We start from the raw sequence: 21177 nt of genomic DNA, 5'->3' as shown, positions 1-21177 counted from the left end.
ACATCAACTTAAAAGGTTGTAATTGAGAATTTTGAATAATAGTGAAAACTTGATAATAATCATCTATAATTGACGACAAATCTGGAGGCTTGCACTTGTGTTCTTGAGCTTTCAACTCTTTGACCCAGGTTGGAATCCAACTTGGGCCGATGTTTGTGGATAATAAGCCTTCAATTTCATGACTCTACTTACAGTTCGGGAAAATCCCTGGTTACAGTAGCAGAACATTTCTTGTATTATTCACAGGACATAAATTTAGGAAAGGAGAGCAGGACATAAACATAGCCGGAGTTCCACCAAGGGCTTAAGAAATCACCCAAAGCCGATGATGAAACCAAGAATTTGGAAATGCATTTAAAGTCTGGTTTAAACGACGTGGAGTCTGCCGTGCGCGTGAGACTGCGTTTATTTGTACGCGAAAGCAAAGTACGGAAATATAAATGATTGTGTGAACCGTTTCAGTCACTGCCGAGGTCAGCCGAGGTTTGTGATCTTTTTATAGACATACATAACTTGGGAATAGAGTATGCAAATTACATGAAATTTTCACAGTTACTAGTCAATAACGTGAATGATATCCCTATTTTTTTTATTAAAGGAGCAAGCGTATCATTTTAAAAATATTTCTTCTTATTTAGTCACTTTCTTTTTGACTCATCTTGTATAGGTTTCCTCAGGCTTACGAGCCGCATAGTACAACAAGATTGAAATTTCCCGGAATGGTTTCATTACCAAAAACAAATATAAAATCACGTCTCTGCAGTGATGCGTCCGGTGATCCAGCGTTTTATTACACGGATCAATTTTTATCTTAGGAAAACAGAAGCTGCACCTTAACTTAAGATCGACCAATCGGGCCTGGTGATGTTGACTTACAAGATTGCGCAAGCTGAAGTTACCTAGGGCAAAAGCAAGCGGGCTGCAGGGGGTTTTTTTTGGGGGGGGGGAGTCACAGTTTGCCTAACTACAACCAGGAAATTCACCCACAACCTAGTAATTTGTCATTGTCTGTGTGTGTATAATCATTGAAGAATGTGTCAGGTGTGTATTAAAGGTAGGGTAGATCACTCGGCGTTTGTGCATTTTGTTTCGTTTGAAGTGCTCAACAAAAGTATAAATATAAAGATGGGTGCTTAACAACTAACTTAACAAATTTTCTGCTCAGTGAATGCTGTATAGTCAAAGAAAACAATATTTTAGGATCTCGATTTCAATTCAAAAGTTGCCGAGTCATGTTTTGAATTGCGACTGAAATCAGCATCCCGGACACGTTCTCATTCAGCCGATTGCTATGCTGCGCTACACGATGTCACAAACAGATGAATAATCGCAACCGCATGCACATGTGCATCATATCAATGCTTGCGCGCACCTATTAACAGATTTGCCGAATAACAAACCAACTACTAACAAAAATTTCCAAAAATGCGTCATTTGACGCATCTTCGGAAGACCTTCTTTTATTGTTTTCATCAAAATGACAGCATGCCAGAAGGAACAATTTCACAGGGAGTTTAGTGCCATTACTATCTTTAAACCAAGTATGCTTTCAACAATTATATCATCAGTTACATTTTGGATAGCTGCAAATGATCAACAATGTTCTCTACCTTTAACAACCACCGGTTTGAATCACAACGATAATGTCTCAAACAAAATGAGTTATGAAACAAATATTGACTACTATATTGGTACGGCAAAACTAGCCCCCTTGGTGATCCAGGGAGCTTTGTATTGCTCTTGGCTAAACAGAACGCTTCCTGATCAACAGAGACTAGTTCTTCTACACCATTCCAAGCTGTGCATATTGGTACGCTATGTTTACTCAGTATTGAAACTGAATGCATAAATGTGAGGCATCCTGGCGAAATGACACAGAACTGGGCAGAGGTCGAAATGAGGGTTTGCAGGTTTTAGGAAAAAGAGTGAAATAGGGCCTACTGTTTGTTGCACTCCGATTGGACATTCTGTTGACAAGTTATGGCTGTTTAAAGTTTGTGTCAATAGACATATAAAAAAGTAAAATAATGAGAAAAGGCCTTTAAATTTAGAGTTTCTTTAGTCTTGAAAATGCTCTGCGAATTGTTTTTCCTTAAAAAAAATGTTTTTATACCATGATTGTTAAAATATTTCTTTACAATAAGTGCAGTAGACATATCAAAGGTTACAAATATCAACAAATGTAAAATCAAAAAAAAAGTCACCCAATTCAGGTTTTTTTGCCTTTTTTCTTTACTACCGTTTGTGCCCAGTTCTGTCTCATTTTTCCAAAGAGCCTCGTAAATCTATATCATCACCAATGTGAAAAGCTGATGTGTTTTACAATACAGATATTCAATCTTTCTTTTTATAACAGGTGACATTTTGAATGATTGGGTTTCCCCCCAGTAGCGCACCCAAGGGGGGGGGGTAATTTTTTTCTTTTAGTCCCACGATTTTACCTTGGTGATCTGTATGTGGCCTAAAATTGCGGCCAAAAATTTTGGGCAACAGTTTTTGAGAGAAAAAATTGAGCCCCCCCCCCCCCGCCAAATCCTGGGTGTGCCACTGTTTTCCCCCTTTTTCTGAGTAAGCAGAAGCTGTTTATTCCTTCTTCCCCCCCCCCCCCCCCAGCTGTTATATTACTCGTCAAAAATACAATTTCCGTATGTATAAATCAAGAACTAAACGACTGCTTATACCATGCCACACCATTTCTTTCGCATCCTTGAATCTTTGTTTTCGCATCCTTTTCTTATTGCATAATGAGACTTCGTGACAAACTGCAGATGTTTGTACGTCCTAGCTTTTTGCTTGAATAAACTGATTCATTTTCCCTCGTCATCGATAGGTATAATTTAATTTAGTTCATTAATTTGATTTGTTGGGCATTTTCTTTGTGGATGTTCCCCGACATTCAATTAATGTAAACAGAACATGACACGCAACCACTCATTGGCTGTCAACAAGTCCAGGTGTGCACAAGGACGAATGTGAGTGTTAGGCCAAAAAAAAAAGAAGTCGGTCTCTGGTCAGCGCGCGCGTCGATTTTAATCATGCACGTCAATCTTTTTTTTTTTTCAAAAATGTTCTGCGGTAGCTCCAACAGCGCCCTCTATTGCTGCACCTCCTCAATTTTTTTTTACCAAAGAGCACCAAGGAATGGGAAATTGCACCAAGGCAAATGATCGAGAGCACTAAGGCAAATTATGGAGGACACCAATGTACATGAGGACACCAAAAAAACAAAATAGTACCCCACCTTGTCTGTACAATCCAAGCTTGAAGAAAGAGAAAAAAAAAAAAAAAAAAAAAAAAAAAAGCCGCGTCCCCGCGTCAATTCCGGAACTTTGGTCTGACCAGAGACCGAATATTTTTTTTTGGTTGGGCCTTATGCATTCATTACTTCAGCGTCGTGATTCAAAGGGAAAATACAACATTTGCAAACATCACAAAATGAAATGATCAAGTTATCACGAAATACCTTACTGGATTGTTAGGGAATGACAGTCTAAAGCATCCTGTAAAGTTGTGGCTCCTGGTGTGCTGGCATTTTCAAGAAAAACTGTATTTTTCCAATGCTGGTCAGCCGACCAGTGTTGGAGAAAACTGTTGTTTTTTTTCTCAAAAAGTGCTCCTAATTTTTCATATTCAGTTTGTCTGCATTTTTTTTTTGCGATTGATTACACACCTGTCAAGACTACAAGCCTGCTAGACTGATTCTCTGATCTTCCCAAAGTCTATAACTTGCTCTGTTTCATCTTAAGTGGGGTCGGGGAACAAGACTACAAGAATATGATTGGTTTTCTTGGAGAGTGTCGTTGCTGTGATGTCATTTCAGGAAGACACTGTTCAGTTTAAGAGGTTTTCTGTTCAAATTGTGAACCCAAAATTTGCTCATTGAAAACATTGGTGAGAAAGAAGGTCTACCCAATGTTCCCCAATACCTATGTTCCCCAATACCGATGTTCTCCGAAATACTTAGGATTAGGGTTAGGGTTAGGGTTTGGGTTGGGGTTAGAGTTACAATGTATATGGTAAGGATTTCGGGGAACGTCAGTATTGGGGAACTATGCACCCTCGAGAAAGGGTTGCTCATTGGCTTACTGCCATGTGCTTACACAACAACGAATCATCAAAGAAAATAAAGCGTCCTTAAAATACTTCAGAAATTCTCATCAATCCAAAAAACTCTCTCGAGCTTTCCCATTTGAATGATTTTCATTCTTATAATCATCCTCTTCCTAGTTTCAAACAGACCTAGTAAATTTGTACTGGAATATAGTGCATTTTCAGGCTCTGAATATAAACAAGGATCTTCAAAAATGCTTCAGAAATTCTTATCAACCAACAATCTTTCTCACGCTTTTTCAATTGAATGAATTACATTCTTGTAATCATATTGTTGCTACATGTAGTTCCAGATGGACAAAATGATTTTTCACTTAAGTTGAATACCCCGGTAGATTACATTTTCACTCTCTGAAAAAAGGAGCATTCTTAAGAGACTTAGGCCAAAAAAATAGTTCTGCTTCCAGTTTCCCTACCAACCCTGTTCTGACAGCCCCTACTCTAATTTGTTTATGGGAAAAATTAGGGGAAAAATGCCCAAAACCGTCAATTACTCCCTTTTACCCTTGACTACACGCAGATGCCTCCATATAGTTGTACAGTACAAAACAATTTGCCACCAAAAAAATTCCCTATGTACCTACCCTATTTTTGAATGCCATGTAATCGGAAGTAGAATTTTTTTTGCCCTTATCGACCAAAAAAAAGCTTTTCAATTGAATTAATTTTTACTCAATATGGAAATGAGAGAGCATCCTCAAAAACGTTTCAGAAATTCTTATCAACCCAAAAGCTTTCTCAAGCTTTTTCAATTGAATAAATTTCATATTTTTGATCTTTAATTGTCCCTTCTTTACTTTAAGAAAGATGGAGTGAATTTTTCACTTTAGAATAAAGTGAATTCTTTGGGAAACAACAGAGCATTTGATAAAGACTTAAGATATTCTTATCAACCAAAAAGCTTTTTCAACTAGGGAGATAGCCAACAGATATTCCCCACTGTTGTCATGTTGTATCCATTTTTTTTTTCATGATGAATACTTTCCCCGTCCACGAGCGAGTAACAAGAGCACGATCAATGGAACGTAATGTGCTGGAACGCTCCACGAAAGCAAAGAAGAGAAGAAGAAAAAGAAGGAGGCAGAAAGAGAAAGGAATACGAGGGAAAGAATGAAGCGGCCTGAACGCCCGCAGGCTAGTAACTAATCTTGAGGTCTCGTCATCTTTTTTATCGCTGGCTGTATAATGCCACTTTCCCCCGAGGGAGATCACATGCTTGAATCTGTTTTTCTCTTTCTGGTCAGTCAGACGGCACGGTACTGGATTCTTTTGGGGGGGATTTTGGTCGGTGATGAATTCGTGCTAAATGTGATATGTTTTTGCTTCTTATTTACTTTTTCTTTTTTCTTTACTTGGAATTTAAATGTTGGCCTTAGATTCTTTCATGTCAATTACTTAATTTTTGCTAATCCAACTCCAGCTGTGCTGAACGCAACAAAAGAATGCATTGATTGAATTTTTTTTTTTTTTTTTTTTTTTTGGCAGCTTTTTGCTTGAATAAGATCAGTTGTGGATTCTGCAGGGAATAAGTGTTCATCTCGCCTTAATATTGTTGGATTCTGATAAACAAAGCAGGGTGAATGGCAAAGGCTGATAGGATTGAGTAGCAACCACAGAAATATACATTTTCATTGGTATGCACAAGTGCATTTCAGATCATAACACCAGTATTAATCAAGATTACTCGTGATTTAAATAAGGGAACAATTATGCTTGGCCGCATTTTAAACAAGTAAGCTTAAGACCTGCTCAGGGACTGGACGCTGATAATGGTCCGAGACGAAGGTGAAGAACATAAGCTCTGGCCAAGCACATATTTATTCCTAGTATAATACCGGTACCTTTCAGTCGAAAAGTCAAAACAAGTCAAACATTACAAATTTCCTACGATTTTGTTCAACAATTTTAAACACCCTCTAGTTATGTTATGGTATGTGACTCTCACGGGTAGTCGTAACCATCTCCTTATTTGGAGAATGGTGCGCTCATGGTGCTTAGCTCAGTAAAGCATCTCGATTTCAATTCAAACGATGCCGAGTCATATTTTTAATTGCGCCCGAAATCAGCATCCGTGACACATTCTCATTCAGCCGATTGCAGCTACGCGATGTCATGCACTGAACGGATGAATAATAGCAACCTCACCTGGGTGCGTCGTGTCAATGCTTGCGCCCATCCATTCACGGATTCGCCACATTAAGAAACCAACTACTAATGGAAATTTCCAAAAATGCGTCACTTGACACATCTTTGGAAATGGCCTTCTTTTAATGTTTTCCTCAAAATAATTTCACAGGGGGGTTATTGCCATTACTATCTTTAAATCAAGTCAGCTTTTTGAACAATAATTTTGTCAGTTACTTTTTGGATAGCTGCAAATGATGGACTCTACTTTTAACAAGCACAGCATTTGAGGGGAAACAGGAACTACAAGTATGTTTTAAGCCGAGTAACTTCATGCTTTTTTGATGGAATAACTTACATTGCACAGATCCAGGACTGGTCATAGTCAAAACCTCCGCCCAGACTCTCTGATGTCCCCTGTATTGTCTTGGCTAGAACGTGAACTGCAAGACAAACATAAAATTTAAAAAAGTATGTCAATCATTATTTTAAAAAAAGCTATCATCATAAGCAGTGTTTTCCTGAAAGCACAGAGCATGCAGTGCTGGTGAAGTCACAATTTCTGTTGATTAAAGGTAATATTAACATTTGCTAAAATAAAAAAATAAAAAATCATATTATTATGAAATACCTTACTTGACTACAAGTCAATAATAGTCTCAAGCATCCTGTGAAATCATGCCACCTGGTTTGCTGTCATTTTCAAGAAAATCAGAATTTTTGTATCAATTTCCAACAATGGTCGGCTGACCATCGTTGGAAAACGGACATTTTTTTCAAATGCTGCCCCCAATTTACCAAATTCTGTTAGTCCGCATTTTGTTTCCAATCGGTTACACATCTGTGAACAGGTGCAAGCCAGTTAGTCTGGTTCCCTGACATCTAGTAATTGCTCTGTTTTGTCTGAAGTAGGGTCAGGCACCAGACTACAGGACAGCATTTTTTTCGTGGTTTTTCAAGCATCTATGAACACAAAATTCTAAACAGGTCAGTGTAACAATATTTTCTATAAACTACTACCTTATCCATCCATTTCTGAAAATTACAGCAAAAGCAAATGTTGTACGGTACAATTTAATACCTTTAAAAGACAATGACAAATTGTAACACTAAGCAACACCTGCAAAGGCTGTTTTGCAAGAGAGATGTATAATGCTTTCCCATGGCAGGTAACGGGCATAGTAATGTAAACTGCATCAAGAGTGTCAAGCTGTTATTAAGCATAAAGTTCTGGCTCACGTGCAAGCATTGAAGTAATTTTTTTTTTTTTTTTTCACTATGGGTGACGTTCTCAATAAAAAATTTATGAGACATGATTGTATGTGCATAATTTATTCATTTATTCATGTATTTCAATAACGCATCATCACCATAATATATTTATCATCATAATACTCATTATCATTATCTTCTTCAAAGTTCAGTACTTTTTTTTTAGTGAAAAAGTTTTGCTCTCAGTGAACTGCGTCCGGACAAAAAAAATCACAAGGTACGCTTTCCAGTCAAAACTCAAAGAATTAAAGGCTACTGAGCTAGTCTCGGCTGTAAACATGTTTTTCCCCAAACGCCCCCATGGCCAAGGCGATGAGTGTTATGACACCAAATATCAAATTGAAGTCAGGATTGAAATCAATACTTCCAGGGTAGCAGTGTATGGGAAACCTTGGACGTCAACAGATTTTTGAAAGGCGGAATTGATGATCATTCAGGCCACTTAAAAATCTCTGGAGTGACATTGGTGAAAAACGAAAACTTATGAAATAATCGACGGAGGATTTGAGGATCGCCACAGGCCCCAGATCAATGTAGGGTCATGATATATGTTTGTATTAAGTTGCATAAAGGCGACCCTAAATTCCTGTTTATGTACCCTTAAGGAGACATTTTTAAGTTATACCTTTGGGAGATAAAGGACAGTAGGGAAACATTTCAATTTTTCCCCTAATGTAATAACTCCTATTTAGAGGCAAATTTTTTTCTGTTGCAAATAGGCTAGATCCCTTGCTCATGGCCCAAAACAAAAAAATATATCAAAATTCGTGGGGGTAAGATTTGGGAAAAATGGGGTAAGTGTCATTAAAGTTGGACAAAAATGTGTGCACAAACCAATGGGAATGTCTCTCAAAGGCACAATATCCCATAATAATAAACACCTTTTTCGTTTGGTCTAAACGTTTTTAGGTAAAAACACTTTCACGGGAAAACATCAGGATTTCCACTAATATTCAAGATTTCAAAAGGGAATCCTGATAAAATATCATAAAACCTTGATATCTTTCTCTTGTTTGTATCAGAGTATTTCATCTGAAGCTGGTGTTACACCTCTCGCACTTTGTCTACTTGCCTGAGGGAGAGAATGTAATGCGACTCATACATGTATCCAAACTGTAAACAAGACAATAGTATCGCAGTCAAGTCACTGGGGTGGAGTCCGAGTCCCGGTCCCGAGACGCGAGACATTTGATTCATTTGCACGAAATGGATGAATGCATGGGCATGGACACATACACTTACATGTGAGTGATTTGTAAAGTGATGCGCGCCGACGCAGGAAACAGAGAGGGGTGTATTTGATTACAAACGCTATTTACTTGTATCCTTGTTTGTACATGTATGTTTGACATTCTGTAAGCATTGCTCTAATGTTACTTTCCGAAAATAAACATTGGACTTATGTTTTTATAGGTAAGTTTTTGTAATTGTTCTCAAAATCTATCTTAAACCAGATGCTTAATAACTAAGCTGAAGAATGTTAGCTCTGTGAATGCTGTACAGGCCTATTTAAAAAAACAAAAAAAAAAAAAAAACAAACATTAAAGACACAGGCATGCAACTTGGAAGAAACAAAAAACGAGGAAACTCCAATCTTTACAAGACTTTATACAGTGTTTTTCAGTTTTGAATGCCATAAGTGAGAAGTGAAAAACGAGGAAATCAGCTTATCCGAGGAAAAGTTGCATGCCTCATTAGACAATATTCTGGTTCTTGTTTCAATTGTAAAGTTGCCAGGTCATAGTTTGAATTTCGCCCTCTCGTGACACAATTCTGAAATCAGCATTTGGGACATGATTCTCATTCAGTCGGTTGTCACCCATTCATGGATTTGCCCAATTGCAAACCAACTACAAATTAGAATGTATGGGGCTGGATTCACAGATATTTCCAAAAATGTGTCACTTGACACATCTTTGGAAATAACACCGTCTTCTGTTGTTGTTTTTTCAAAATGACAGCATGCCAGAAAGAACAATTTCACAGGGAGTTTAGTGCCATTACCAGGCATGCAACTGGGAAGTCACAAAAAAAGAGGAAATTCAAATCTGTCCAAGACTTTGTGCAGTTTTTTTTTAATTTTTAATGGCACACATGGGAAGTACAAAAAGAGGAGATCAGCTGATCTGAGGAAAAGTAGCATGCCTGCATTGCTATCTGCAAACCAAGCAAGCTTTTCAACAATAATTTGTTCAGTTTCTTTTTGGATAGCTGCAAATGATCGGCTCTACCTTTAATGCAGTCGCCCTTGAAGAGTGATTATGAATAGCAAACTACCCAACAAATGAAAAATATCATTTGAAGTCATTCCTATAATGTTACTTGAGTGACAAATTACTAAGTATCAAGGTAAATGGAACATGAAATATGTCAAACTTTGGACTCTACATTTATAGAATGACACATATTCTAATTTAGGATAAGCATGACTAAATGGTGTGCCTAAATGCGTATGCCTCCACCCTGCACTCAAAGTCCCACACACCATGTTTCAAAGATAAATATCGCAGATGTCTGGGGGTATGTGTCTGTAAGCAATTATGACGTTCTAGTTATCTCATTTTATCCAGGTCAAAAATGTGCTTCACTTCAGTTATAAACTTAATAAAAAACAAGAAGTGTAAGAGATGCCAGATTTCTAGGACACCAATCTGGTGTGGAATTGATCAACCTTGATCGGATAAGGTACAAGATTTATCAAGTCTCTACGGATCAGGCCGATGTTGGCTTGCCGGTTTCTTTGGCATGAAGTGATTAAAGGTATCATAGACACCATTTGCAAATATGCAAAAAATGAAACTGCTGAAAACATATCATGAAATGTGAGTCATTCTTGCAAAATGAGACAGAACTGGGCACAGGCCACAGAGGAGGAAAAGTTGAGAAGAAAAAAATTGAGTGAAGTTTCGCCAATTTTTTCAATTTTTTGATATTTGTAATAATTGATTCATGTACCGGTATGTATTACACGTATTTTAAAGAAATAATATGAATATCAGGGAACAAAATCGTTTTTTCCCCCCTTTTTTTAAGGAAAAACTAATTGGCATAGTTCATCTTCACGAAGACCAAACTCCAAACATTAAAGGCCTTTTCTCAGTATTTTACTTGTTTGACATGTCGATAAATGAGAACTTGAACGGCCATAACTTGTCATGGAAAGCCGAATAAACTGCAGCAAACATTTCTGAAAGTTACAACGAAAGCAAATTATGTTGTACCGTATTTCAATTAAACATCTGCATGTATTCAATGCTTTCAATATATTTGTCATTATGCCTTTAAAGTACCGTACAGTTATGTAGCCCATGAAATGATTCAATGAAATTAAAAATAAACGTAAGGAAATACAAAAAAAACTTTTTGCAGTGTATCATAACTCCTTTGCAGTGTATCATAACTCCTTTAATAATGTAGACAGTGTAAAACCAATTACCAACACATCGCGCTGACACTGAGCGTCCTGTCACAAATGATAATCAAAATAACCGCGTCATCGCATCGTGTGTAGACATCTGAGTGGAGACGACGTTTTAGAACGACACCCTCCGTGGAAACAATCGATATAACATGCACCTGCCTCGCAGCCTCACTCGTAAGGAGAAACAGAAATTCTGAATAACTGTGAATATGCATGTACTATGGTATTAATGTTGTGCAAAGCCAACCCGAAACCCAAAACCGACCCGAAAAACCAACTCGACCCGACCTGACCCAAAGTCGGTTATGGGTCGGTCGGGTCAGTTTTTCCATCATTTCAGTTGGGTCAGGTCGGTTTTAGTTTAGCATTTGCATTTTTTGGGGTCGGGTCGGTTGGGTTAAGCCAACTTATGAAAAACCTGAACTAAACTGAAAAATAAATGGAACAGTTAAGAAATTCATGCGGGGCAATATTATTGCAGAGTTAGTGTCCGGTACGACCGACGTAAAAAATGTGCTTGTGGTTTGTGGTCAATCACACACATGTGTAGGCCCAATGTACCAGGGGCGTTAAACCCGGGGGGATGGGGGGTATATATCCCTCCCCCACTTTTTGATCAGGGGGGATGGGCTATTGAATCATCCCCCCACTTTTTTGTGATGAGAAAAAAAGGGCAGATTTTGAGGTATTTTTCAAACGTCCCAACAACTAAAATGTATTCAATAGCACTGGAAAGTGGAGAAACAAAGTACCAAAGCTTTAAAAATGTAAGCATGAGTATACATATTGATATACATGTACATCTTTATCCTGAAGTGTCCCTAGTATAATCTGGTGTCCAGCCCCCCCCCCCCCCACCCCCACCCCCCCCCTTTTTGAATTTCCACGGCAGGGCAATTTTAGGATTTTGGTCATCCCCATCCCCCCCCCCCCCAATTCGCCGGCACAGATTTACGCCACTGCAATGTACGGTATGATTCTTTACTGACAGACAATCATTTTCAAGCGACGCAGGTAAGTGCAGGCACACAAAGCAGACACAGTTGCCATAAGTCAGATATTTGGTGTGTTTAGAGCAGGCTACAACATCCGATATATCCAGCATGCGCTCTAGCCAATCAGATCCACCTTTAGAAGTTGTGACATCATTTAGAGCAGAAATTCGACCAAAGCAGTTGACTGGTTTATACCGGTAGCTGCCATGTATTGTCATACAGCATTCGGTTACCGAAGACGCGATATAGAAGGAGCCCACCGAATGGTCAGAATCTGGAAATCAAGACACGGTGCTTGTTTTGCATAATCTCCACTCATATATCATAGACACTCGCCATGCAAGCGTCTATTTTTGCTCAGCCAGTTTTTTTCTGCGCTAAGCCCCTTTTTAAATGCACAGCCGAGCTACATGTATGAAATGAGCCCAGGTCTTTAGCCTGCACCGATGCCCGTTTTGTTTTTCATGCATGTGTGCCTTGATTAATGCCAATGATATTGAAGACGGAGAGGAGGTGTGGGGGGCATGAAGGGGCTGGGCTTGATGTGTTAGCAGTCACCTCCGGGGTGTGATCGGGCTCTATGAATAAATCACCTGGTTTCCCGATGTGGCGTAGCTGCTGGAATGCATTTGGGCCGAGATAACCTCACCGCGCGGTGACGCCACAGCCTCCGCAGCTACAGGCCTAAGAAAATAACCGACCAGCGGAGTTTTCGTTTAAGAGGCAGGCTCGGACTGGACTGTACTACAACAGTAATCCATTTATTAATCGTCGGTATCGGTACATGTCCCCTCACAGAAACAGTTAAGCTAATGGGAATTGCGGGGGTTTTCAGACTTGTTATGGTTTCTCCGAGTGTTTTACGCCCCACTTGAAAAGACAAACATTGTCGCGAGGGTTTTATGGTTCGCGGCTCGGCGGCATTTATGAGCAAAGCCGAAGCGATGGTCGTGTGTATGGCTTTGGCTCATAGCACGCACTGATTTTGAACAATCTGTGGTCTCTGCAATCGCTCATTGCAAATGTATGATGTTGGAATTATAGATGATATCGTCACCATCAGAGGGCTTTTGTGTAAAATATCTCTTGCCTCATTTTCATGTACATGTATATCAAATGTTACGAAGTATATAGTTCTACAAAGACATTAATGAGAGGTCTTGATGACATTTAATAAGGGAATAAAATGTGCTTTGGAGGTTTTAATCACTCTGTTTAAGACCGCTTGGAGTCTGGGTGCTGATAATTACCCGAGCCGAAGGATTGTGAACGTTCAACCAATAAAACGAAAAGAGGCACTGGATTTTTAGGAGTCCAAATTTCATGTGACACTGGAAAAGTGTTTACATTGTAAGACCAGCCAGCCATGTCTTTATCATCCGTTTAAGACCGGCCACATGAGGGGCTCTCAACCAATAGGAATGGTCTTAAGTATTTATGATTTATCAATTAAATGCTGTTTACATAAGACTCCTTGTAGATAGTTTTTCCAATGTCATTTTCGCCTGGGAAAATTGGAATCGATTCTTATATAGAATCGGGCACGACCCAAAAAGTGATTGGGTCGCCCAAGCCTATTGGAAAGTGTACATTAAAAAGTGACCAGAATTTCCACTCGAAGGTGACACTGACAGTGATACTTTCTTGATGTTGCGGTTCGACGACGTGGAAAATCCACTTAAACACATTCTGTGGGGCCAGTGTCCCGGCCCCCTGTACATGATTTGCGTGTGGGGCAGCCTGTTTAATTCCCACCACCGGAATCCAATTATTGCCCTCGACCCCCCCGGGCGGTACTCGCCGAGTTCAAGGGAGAAGAAATAATTCAATGGGAGCCGAAAGACAAAAATTATTTTTTTTTCCCTCCCTGCTTCGGTGTTATTATTGAGCTACTCCGAACATGAGGTGGGAAGAATGCTCTCGCTTGCATGACTTGTACAATTTGATCTGCGGGGCATTCAAGGGCTGTGTTGGGTGTGATAATGTCAGGATTTTCGGCCCGAGGTACGTATTGTGGTTCACAAATTCACACTGAGGTTTTAAGCACCTCAAAACAAAACAACAACAGAAATACAATATTTCCACAGTTTACGTGAACCAAACATGGAGAAACTATTCTTCCACACTGTACAATGTACCTTTTACACTGTACAAAACAATTACAGATACCTGTAAAAAGGACAGTTCATTATAACATTTTCACAAAATCGTTCACATTGCTATATCGTGTCCTGGATACTCTCATTGGTAAAGATATCATTTGCAGCTGTCCAAAAAATAACTGCCAAATTATTGTTGAAAGGCTTACGGTGTACTTGTTTAAAGATAGTAATGGCACTAAACTCCCTTTGAAATTATTCCCTCTGGCATGCTGTCATTTTGAAAAGAAATATTAAAAGAGGGCCATTTCCAAAGATGTTTTTTGAAATTTTCTGCTAGTACCGTTAGTTGTTTGTAATTCGGCGAATCCATGAACGGGTGCGCAAAAGCGTTGACACGACGCAAACGTTAAGTATGTGACATCACATAGCTGGAATCAGCTGAACGAGAATGCATCCCGGATGCCAATTTCGGGCGCAATTCAAAACACGACTCAACAACTTTTGAATTGAAACCGAGATCTTAGAAAATTGTTTTCTCAGAATAAACAGCATTCACAGAGCTGAAACTTCATCGGGTTACTTGATAAGCACCGTCTTTAGATTTTGAGCACTTTTGTTGCTTCAAACGAAAAACAAACCGCACAATGACAAATGATCCCTACCATTAAAGTGGGCCCTACTAGATCACAGTGTGCATTACCGAGTCAAGCCCCAACCTCATATGATCAATAACCGCAGTCGGACCTGCAAGTCATGTGATCTTGTGACTCTGATCATCCCCTCCCCCCTTCAGTCTGCCAGCCTGACGAAGCCCTATCGTCAATACGCCAGAAAGGGGCGACAGCTTCAGGTAATCTTAACCCAGAAACAGACACCACTTTAATAAGCCAGGTGTAAGGCAGAACCGCGACAGTACGCGTGCACGGTGCAATCCTTCATATTTACATAACAGTATACACAGGATCAAAAATCACACGGCTGTTTTGCCTGTCATTGGTTTGGGGTTTTTTTGTGCTCTTCGGCAAAAGACTGAATAAATATTAATCAAATTGAAACTTTGGGTACATTTTGAAGGTTTTTCTTTTTTTGGAAGAGGCATTTCCCAACAATAATTAAAATGAGTGGTAGAAATTTCATAAAGTGTGGCTTAACGATTAGGGTTTGTGACTCGTGATCAGATGGTCAGAGGGTCAGGGGTTCGAATCCAGCCACTGGCCATATATATGTTGTGTCCTTGGGCAAGCCACTTCATCCCCACTTGCCTCTCTCCACCCAGGAGTATAAATGGGTACCAGCATTAGCTGGGAGTAACCTGCGATGGACTAGCATCCCATCCAGGGGGAATACAAATATTCTCAGTCGTTTCATGCTATTGAAACCGGAGACAAACGCCGGCCTGATGGGCCACATTGGCTCGAGACAGACTTTACTGCAAACATAAACACAGCATTGAATCCACTTGCAATGTTCATACCAGAATGTTCTTACAAGTGTTTTTGACCGCGTGTGCGCAAAACAACACCATTGAGTTCTCGGTAAAAAAATTCCACTTGCCAGATCCCATATCAACATCATCCATTAAACAGAGGACACTATTATCAACAACACCCGGAAATATTTACAGGAAAGTGTCACTGCTAAATAGACAGTTACATCCATTAATGTGATAACGGGCATCATGTTCAAACCGGTTTCCGGAATTATATGTATATAATAAAAAGGGGCGAGGGATACATAGCAAGCACATCCCCCCCCCCCCCTCTTTCTCAAGCCAGCTGGCGAAAGCGTCCACTAATGACTAAGCTTTGCAATCAGAGACACACAGGAAGTCATACATCAAAATGTCAGGCAGGCACATACATGTGCATGTACATCTGCCCCGCGCGTTGGTTAAAAAAAAACCTGGCCGATAGAAGTAATCGCTCGCTTGTCACTCACGACTATGTGCTAGCATCATCTCAGCTCGATCGCTTCACAGAACTTGGGATGAGAATAACCCCACTAGTCCTCCAAAAAAAAATAATGAATAAAAAAAGTAAACGTCACTGACGTCATCAACACTGTGATGTCATATCGCTTCTTCTTTTTTTTCGAGGACGCTGTCATGGTGACGAGAATTCTCGGCAGACGAGTGATGGAGCAGGCTCCCCACGGTTTGACGTGGTTCATCTGCTTTGGGAAAGATCGTTACAGCGATTGCGGACTGCAATTAATTGATCTCAGCGACATGGAGCTTGTCTGCTTTACTTTGGATCACTGTCAAGTCGGAGGTACCATTTCCAGCACAGAATGGCAGATTATTCTGTGTGTTTTCTCTTAACCATGAAGCCACTCATTTCCAGAAGTTCTGGGCAAATTTTGAAAAAATACGTGTAAATTCCAAAATCTTAGACTACTTATTCTGAGATGGGGTTAACTGTAAGCGATATGATTTTTATACTGAAATCAGATAAGCTACAATGTACAATGAAAACAAACAAATGTCATCAAGAAGGTTGCTAATTCATAAAAAAGGGAGAGTTTGTGCTGTGCTTTTTCGAACAATGTAGTATTCGAATATTGGAACTTGAACAAATATTCAAATAATCAATCATTGATATTTAGGTAAAAGCTTTTTTATGAAAATAATGAGTGTTTTGATGTATATTTTTGAGATAGTTGACTAGATGGTATTTGAAAGATTTTTAACATGCAAATTACGGCTAATATTTCTCACGGAAGCTTTCAAATTTTGTGTGTAAAACGGCTGTCCAGAAAACTGCGGCTTTTGACAAATAATACATACTCTCTACTTATACAAATAAAATTACATCATACACATTTTTTGGCATCTTCTCACGACAGCTCACATTTTTTCCCCGAATATTCTGTTTGGTAAAATACTATTCTCGCTGGGTGATCAAATATTCTGATATTCGGATATCCTACACAGCCTTAGGAAGACTTCTTTTCATAGAGCATGCTACACCGAAGAAGAAACGAAAACAGAAACGGATATTCCTTGACAGACTTTCCACACTTCATCTTGTTAAACTGAAAAAATGTTCATGGCCTTTAAACTAACGGGAATATATATTTAACAAAAAAGACAAGACAGTCAGAAAAATTATGTCCGTCTTAAAAAAAAATATTTGCAAATCATTTTGGCGTTAACAATTCCAAGACCTCTAGAGATGACAGATTGGATTGAGCAACTGGAGGGATGATGAAGAAAAAAATGTGTCCTTCTTAAAAAAAAAAAAATTACGGCCTAAATCTGTAAGCACTCGTGAAATCTGAACTATGCAGGGGATATGCTTACCCCTACTGGGAAGAATGCTCATAATATCCTTGCTGTAAGTTTTTTTTTCTTTTTTTCTGAAGAGTTCTGGTGGTGCAGCTGCCTGTGGCAAGGATACCAGATTGTTTTGTTGAAGGTGTGCGACGATGGCATGTATTGGTTTCAGTAGGATATGTTTCATTTAAAGTTAATCTTTGGGGGATCCGGGCCAGAGATCATAAAGAAAAGATAGATTTATGAAAAAAAGCAACGTTATGACAAAAGCTGTCTCCAATTTATGGGCATTATTTTTAGGTCAATTGTTTGGTTTTTTTTTTTTTTTATAATGAAATCAATGTACATGTACATACAGGGTGAGAGAAAAAATAGAAAAGTAGAAAAAAATATTTTTAGAAATATGTGGCTCCTCCATTTCATAAAAATAACATGGGGATGAAGTACGTGTTATTGACTATAACTGAGAAAATTTCACTTATTTTGGATATACTCTATTCCCAAGTTACATGAATGTCTATTTTAATAAAATGATCACAAAATTTAGCTAACCACCACTGATCATTTACAGTTCTATGAACTGATGAATGCCTATTAAATACAATGAAACATATACATGGACGTTTTCCCACCTCCATGAATGAACAAACACTTACAAAGGGGAACAGACAACAATCGCCATCAATATTTCAGGGGGAAAAAAAGTTGACTTGTTCCTCATATTCAAAACACAATATCTGATAGTAAAAATAATGTTTCAGAATTGACTCAAATGATTAAAATCTAATTTGTATCTGAATGCGTGTGTGTAATCAGTAATTCTCACTCAGCCCAATAGCTTCCAATGGCATTCCATGGATAGCTAGAAAAATCGCTTCTTTTAATATAACCCTGGTAACTTCTGACAGCATGGATCAATATCAGTAATTCATTTGTTTGATGCTTTTGATACTCTGACCGATCAGGTACGGTAGCTCAATGGAAGAGCTAGTGGTATATAACTGCCAAGTTATTAGCACCACTGACTGTGGTCAGTGGTTGGATGGGTTGCTTGTCTGAGACATGATTGGGCTCCTTCAAGCCCGCTTCTTTCCAATGAGACGTTAAACTGTCTTGTGCGTTGTGTAATGCACATCAAACACCCAGGACACTTATCCTGAAAGAGAAGGGGCTTGCCCCGGTGTTCCTGGATCGGCTGCATAATGCGGCCTCTCTGAGCATGTTTGGAGTATAGCTTACAAACTGTATGTGATGCGCATTTGAACATATTCATATGGAATTTGCGCAATATAAATGAATACATTTCTAAATTATTATAGTCAGTGCCCCCTTGTGGTTTATTTTTGAAAATAATTTTTTTGGATTCTTTTTTTCTTTTTTTTAATACACTTTGCTCAAAGTTTACCACGCTCCATCGGAGCACTTCCGACATGGAGGAGGCCTGTGCCGCACATACCTCTAGATCTTAGACGACCTTAATGCCATCAGCCTTAAACACGATCAGGCTGTTCGTGCTGCCTGGGATCGGGCTGGATGGCCGAGACGAATCTCAAACATTGGAAAAACCATTAGTCACAACGACTCGAGTACGAATCCAGTAGCGTAAAACATTCCATTCTTACCTGAGTCATGGCTGAAGAGCGCTGACTTGACCTCCTTAGTGATGACCTCTTCCCTCTCGTCTCCCTCCAGAAGCTTCTCCACCAGCAGGTCCACGATGGACTCCACCGAGTTCTCTGTGATGTCTAGGAGCAAGGACGCCTGCAGGACAAAGTTGTCCACGTCCAGAGTGGCCCGGACCTCGTTGCTGAAGTCCTTCATGGGGATCCGCTGGTGGTTTGACAGAGAAAAGAACACTCTGACTCAGTGCAGGTTAAACTTTCCGGTTAGAATTGGCTCGCCCGGGTTCGATTCCTGCCTGGGCCAATATGTTGATTGGGTTTTCAGTCCCTACTTGATAACGTGGGTTTTTTTAACAGGAATATTCTGCTGGGGTTTTCCTCCCACCTCTAAAAACTGTAATTTCTTTTCACTGTTTTCTCTCTACGAGCTTTTGAGCTACAGTGCCTACAGGGCACTTATGAGGAATCCTTGGTTTCATAACCAGAAAGAAATTAAATTATTCAAAATATTTAAAGGACTGTTTAGTGGCTAAAAATACTGGCCAGACCAGAAGTGTTCTTACAAACCAGTAAAGATATGGGGAAAAATTGCCACTTTTTTTTTTCCAAAAAATATAAATTAGGTTTAATTTTTAAAGAATCGCCTGCAGCAAAGGAATAGATTACTACACTGGTCAGTACAAGCAGATTTGAAGTTAAGGCACAAGTTTACACGTTACTTCAATAAAAAAAGAAAATCGCATTTAAAAAATATTTAATGTTACGTTTCATAGTTGAAGTCAAGTCACACACTGAACTGACAAACAATAGCGACCGCGTGCAGGTGTACGTCGTATTAAAGCTTGTACGCACCTATTCACAGATTCGCTGAATTACAAACCAACTACTAACTGAATTTTTTTAGGAAACGGCCTTCTTTTATTGTTGTCTTCAAAATGACAGCATGCCAGAAAGAATAATTTCACAGGGAGTTTATTGCCATCCCCATCTTTAACCCAAGTAAGCTTTTCAACAATAATTTTGTCAGTTACGGTACTTTTTGGATAGCTGCAAAACGATCTTCTCTACCTTTAACTTTCAATTTAGCAAAACTTAACCCCCACCCCCAAAATTTATTTTCATTTGCTTTCCCTCCCCTTATAACCGAATATTCCGCAGACTTTACAAGTATCCGGTCAAAACCTAAAAACCCAATTTGTTGGATGCCTCCTAGCCACGCATCATCAATTTTCAATTACACATCGTGTCAACAAACCTAAATAATACACTTGTGAGTTTACATACAATAAGGGAAAGGCTTCTCACCATAAAATATTGGCGATATGATGACAGGCTAGTGAGAGGATCTCTTTGGGAATGGTGGGGGGGGGGGGGGGGGGAGAGGGGGGATCGAGAGATTCCTAAGCATCAATATTGAAATGCCTTGGAAGAAGGCCCGGAGTTGACAAGCCTGTTTGTTTAATATTTCAGCGAGCCGTTCATGATGAGGGTTGGCAGGTGAGTAACATGGGGAATATCGGCGAAGCTGGCTGGGATGCCAGACTACAACTTGGCGGATGATTTAAGAGTCTTGGGTGCATGAGTTGGTGTGAGGGGGGTGGGATACAAGTTAAACATTCATGAAGTATCACCGTGGAGCGCTGTGGTCCAATGGTTACAGTGTTCGACCATGTTACAATGTACGTGGGTTGAAACCCTGATGGGGAACATGGTGCTTGTGTTCTTGGGCAAGACACTTTACTACAGTTGCCTCTCTACACCCACGAGTATACAATTTGCTGGAAAGCAATATATATAACATAAGCACTAAAAAAATTTATTATTAGCCAAACTGGAATGTGGGCGGGGGCAGAAGGTATGGGCGTGGGCGTGGGCGGAAGGTGGGGGGGGGGACGATTCCAAAATCTCGGCCATGTCTCATGATTTGGCTTACAGGTCCTAGATGCATGACCTCAGTCCTGCGACTTTACAGACTATGGGGACACCAAATTCTCTCGTCCCAGGTCAGTAACATTTTATTTGGGTTTGAGCGGAGCAGGAATTCTTATGAATTTTTGACTGAAGAAAAATATTAGTCAAACCAGATATAAAGCTAAGGTTTTTGAAGCCTCCTTGCCCCCCCCCCCCCCACCCCTGTAACTTGGAGATGTACTACTTCCTCACTGATGAAAATTTGAAGAGAAAAAAACCCAATAAAGCAACATCTGGGAGGATTGGATTTTGCAAGAAACGGGACTTCTTGGTCCATAACATACAA

General features: G+C 39.5%; 1 protein-coding gene across 1 annotated transcript in view; it reads right to left on the bottom strand.

Annotated features, from left to right (window-relative positions):
- LOC119722410 (sodium bicarbonate transporter-like protein 11) overlaps positions 1-21177 on the bottom strand; it is a 58413-nt gene that overhangs the window by 33618 nt on the left and 3618 nt on the right. Inside the window, exons 2-3 of the mRNA XM_038192516.1 lie at positions 18921-19128; positions 6593-6677 (exon numbers count right to left, since the gene is read on the bottom strand). Coding sequence (XP_038048444.1) covers positions 6593-6677; positions 18921-19128 — 293 coding nt within the window. The remainder of the gene's footprint in view (positions 1-6592; positions 6678-18920; positions 19129-21177) is intronic.

Source organism: Patiria miniata, unplaced genomic scaffold (assembly GCF_015706575.1).
Source record: "Patiria miniata isolate m_02_andy unplaced genomic scaffold, ASM1570657v1 HiC_scaffold_15, whole genome shotgun sequence".
Taxonomy (NCBI): Eukaryota; Metazoa; Echinodermata; class Asteroidea; order Valvatida; family Asterinidae; genus Patiria; species Patiria miniata.
Note: the sequence above shows the minus strand (reverse complement) of the source record. Positions and strands in the feature narration are given on the sequence as shown.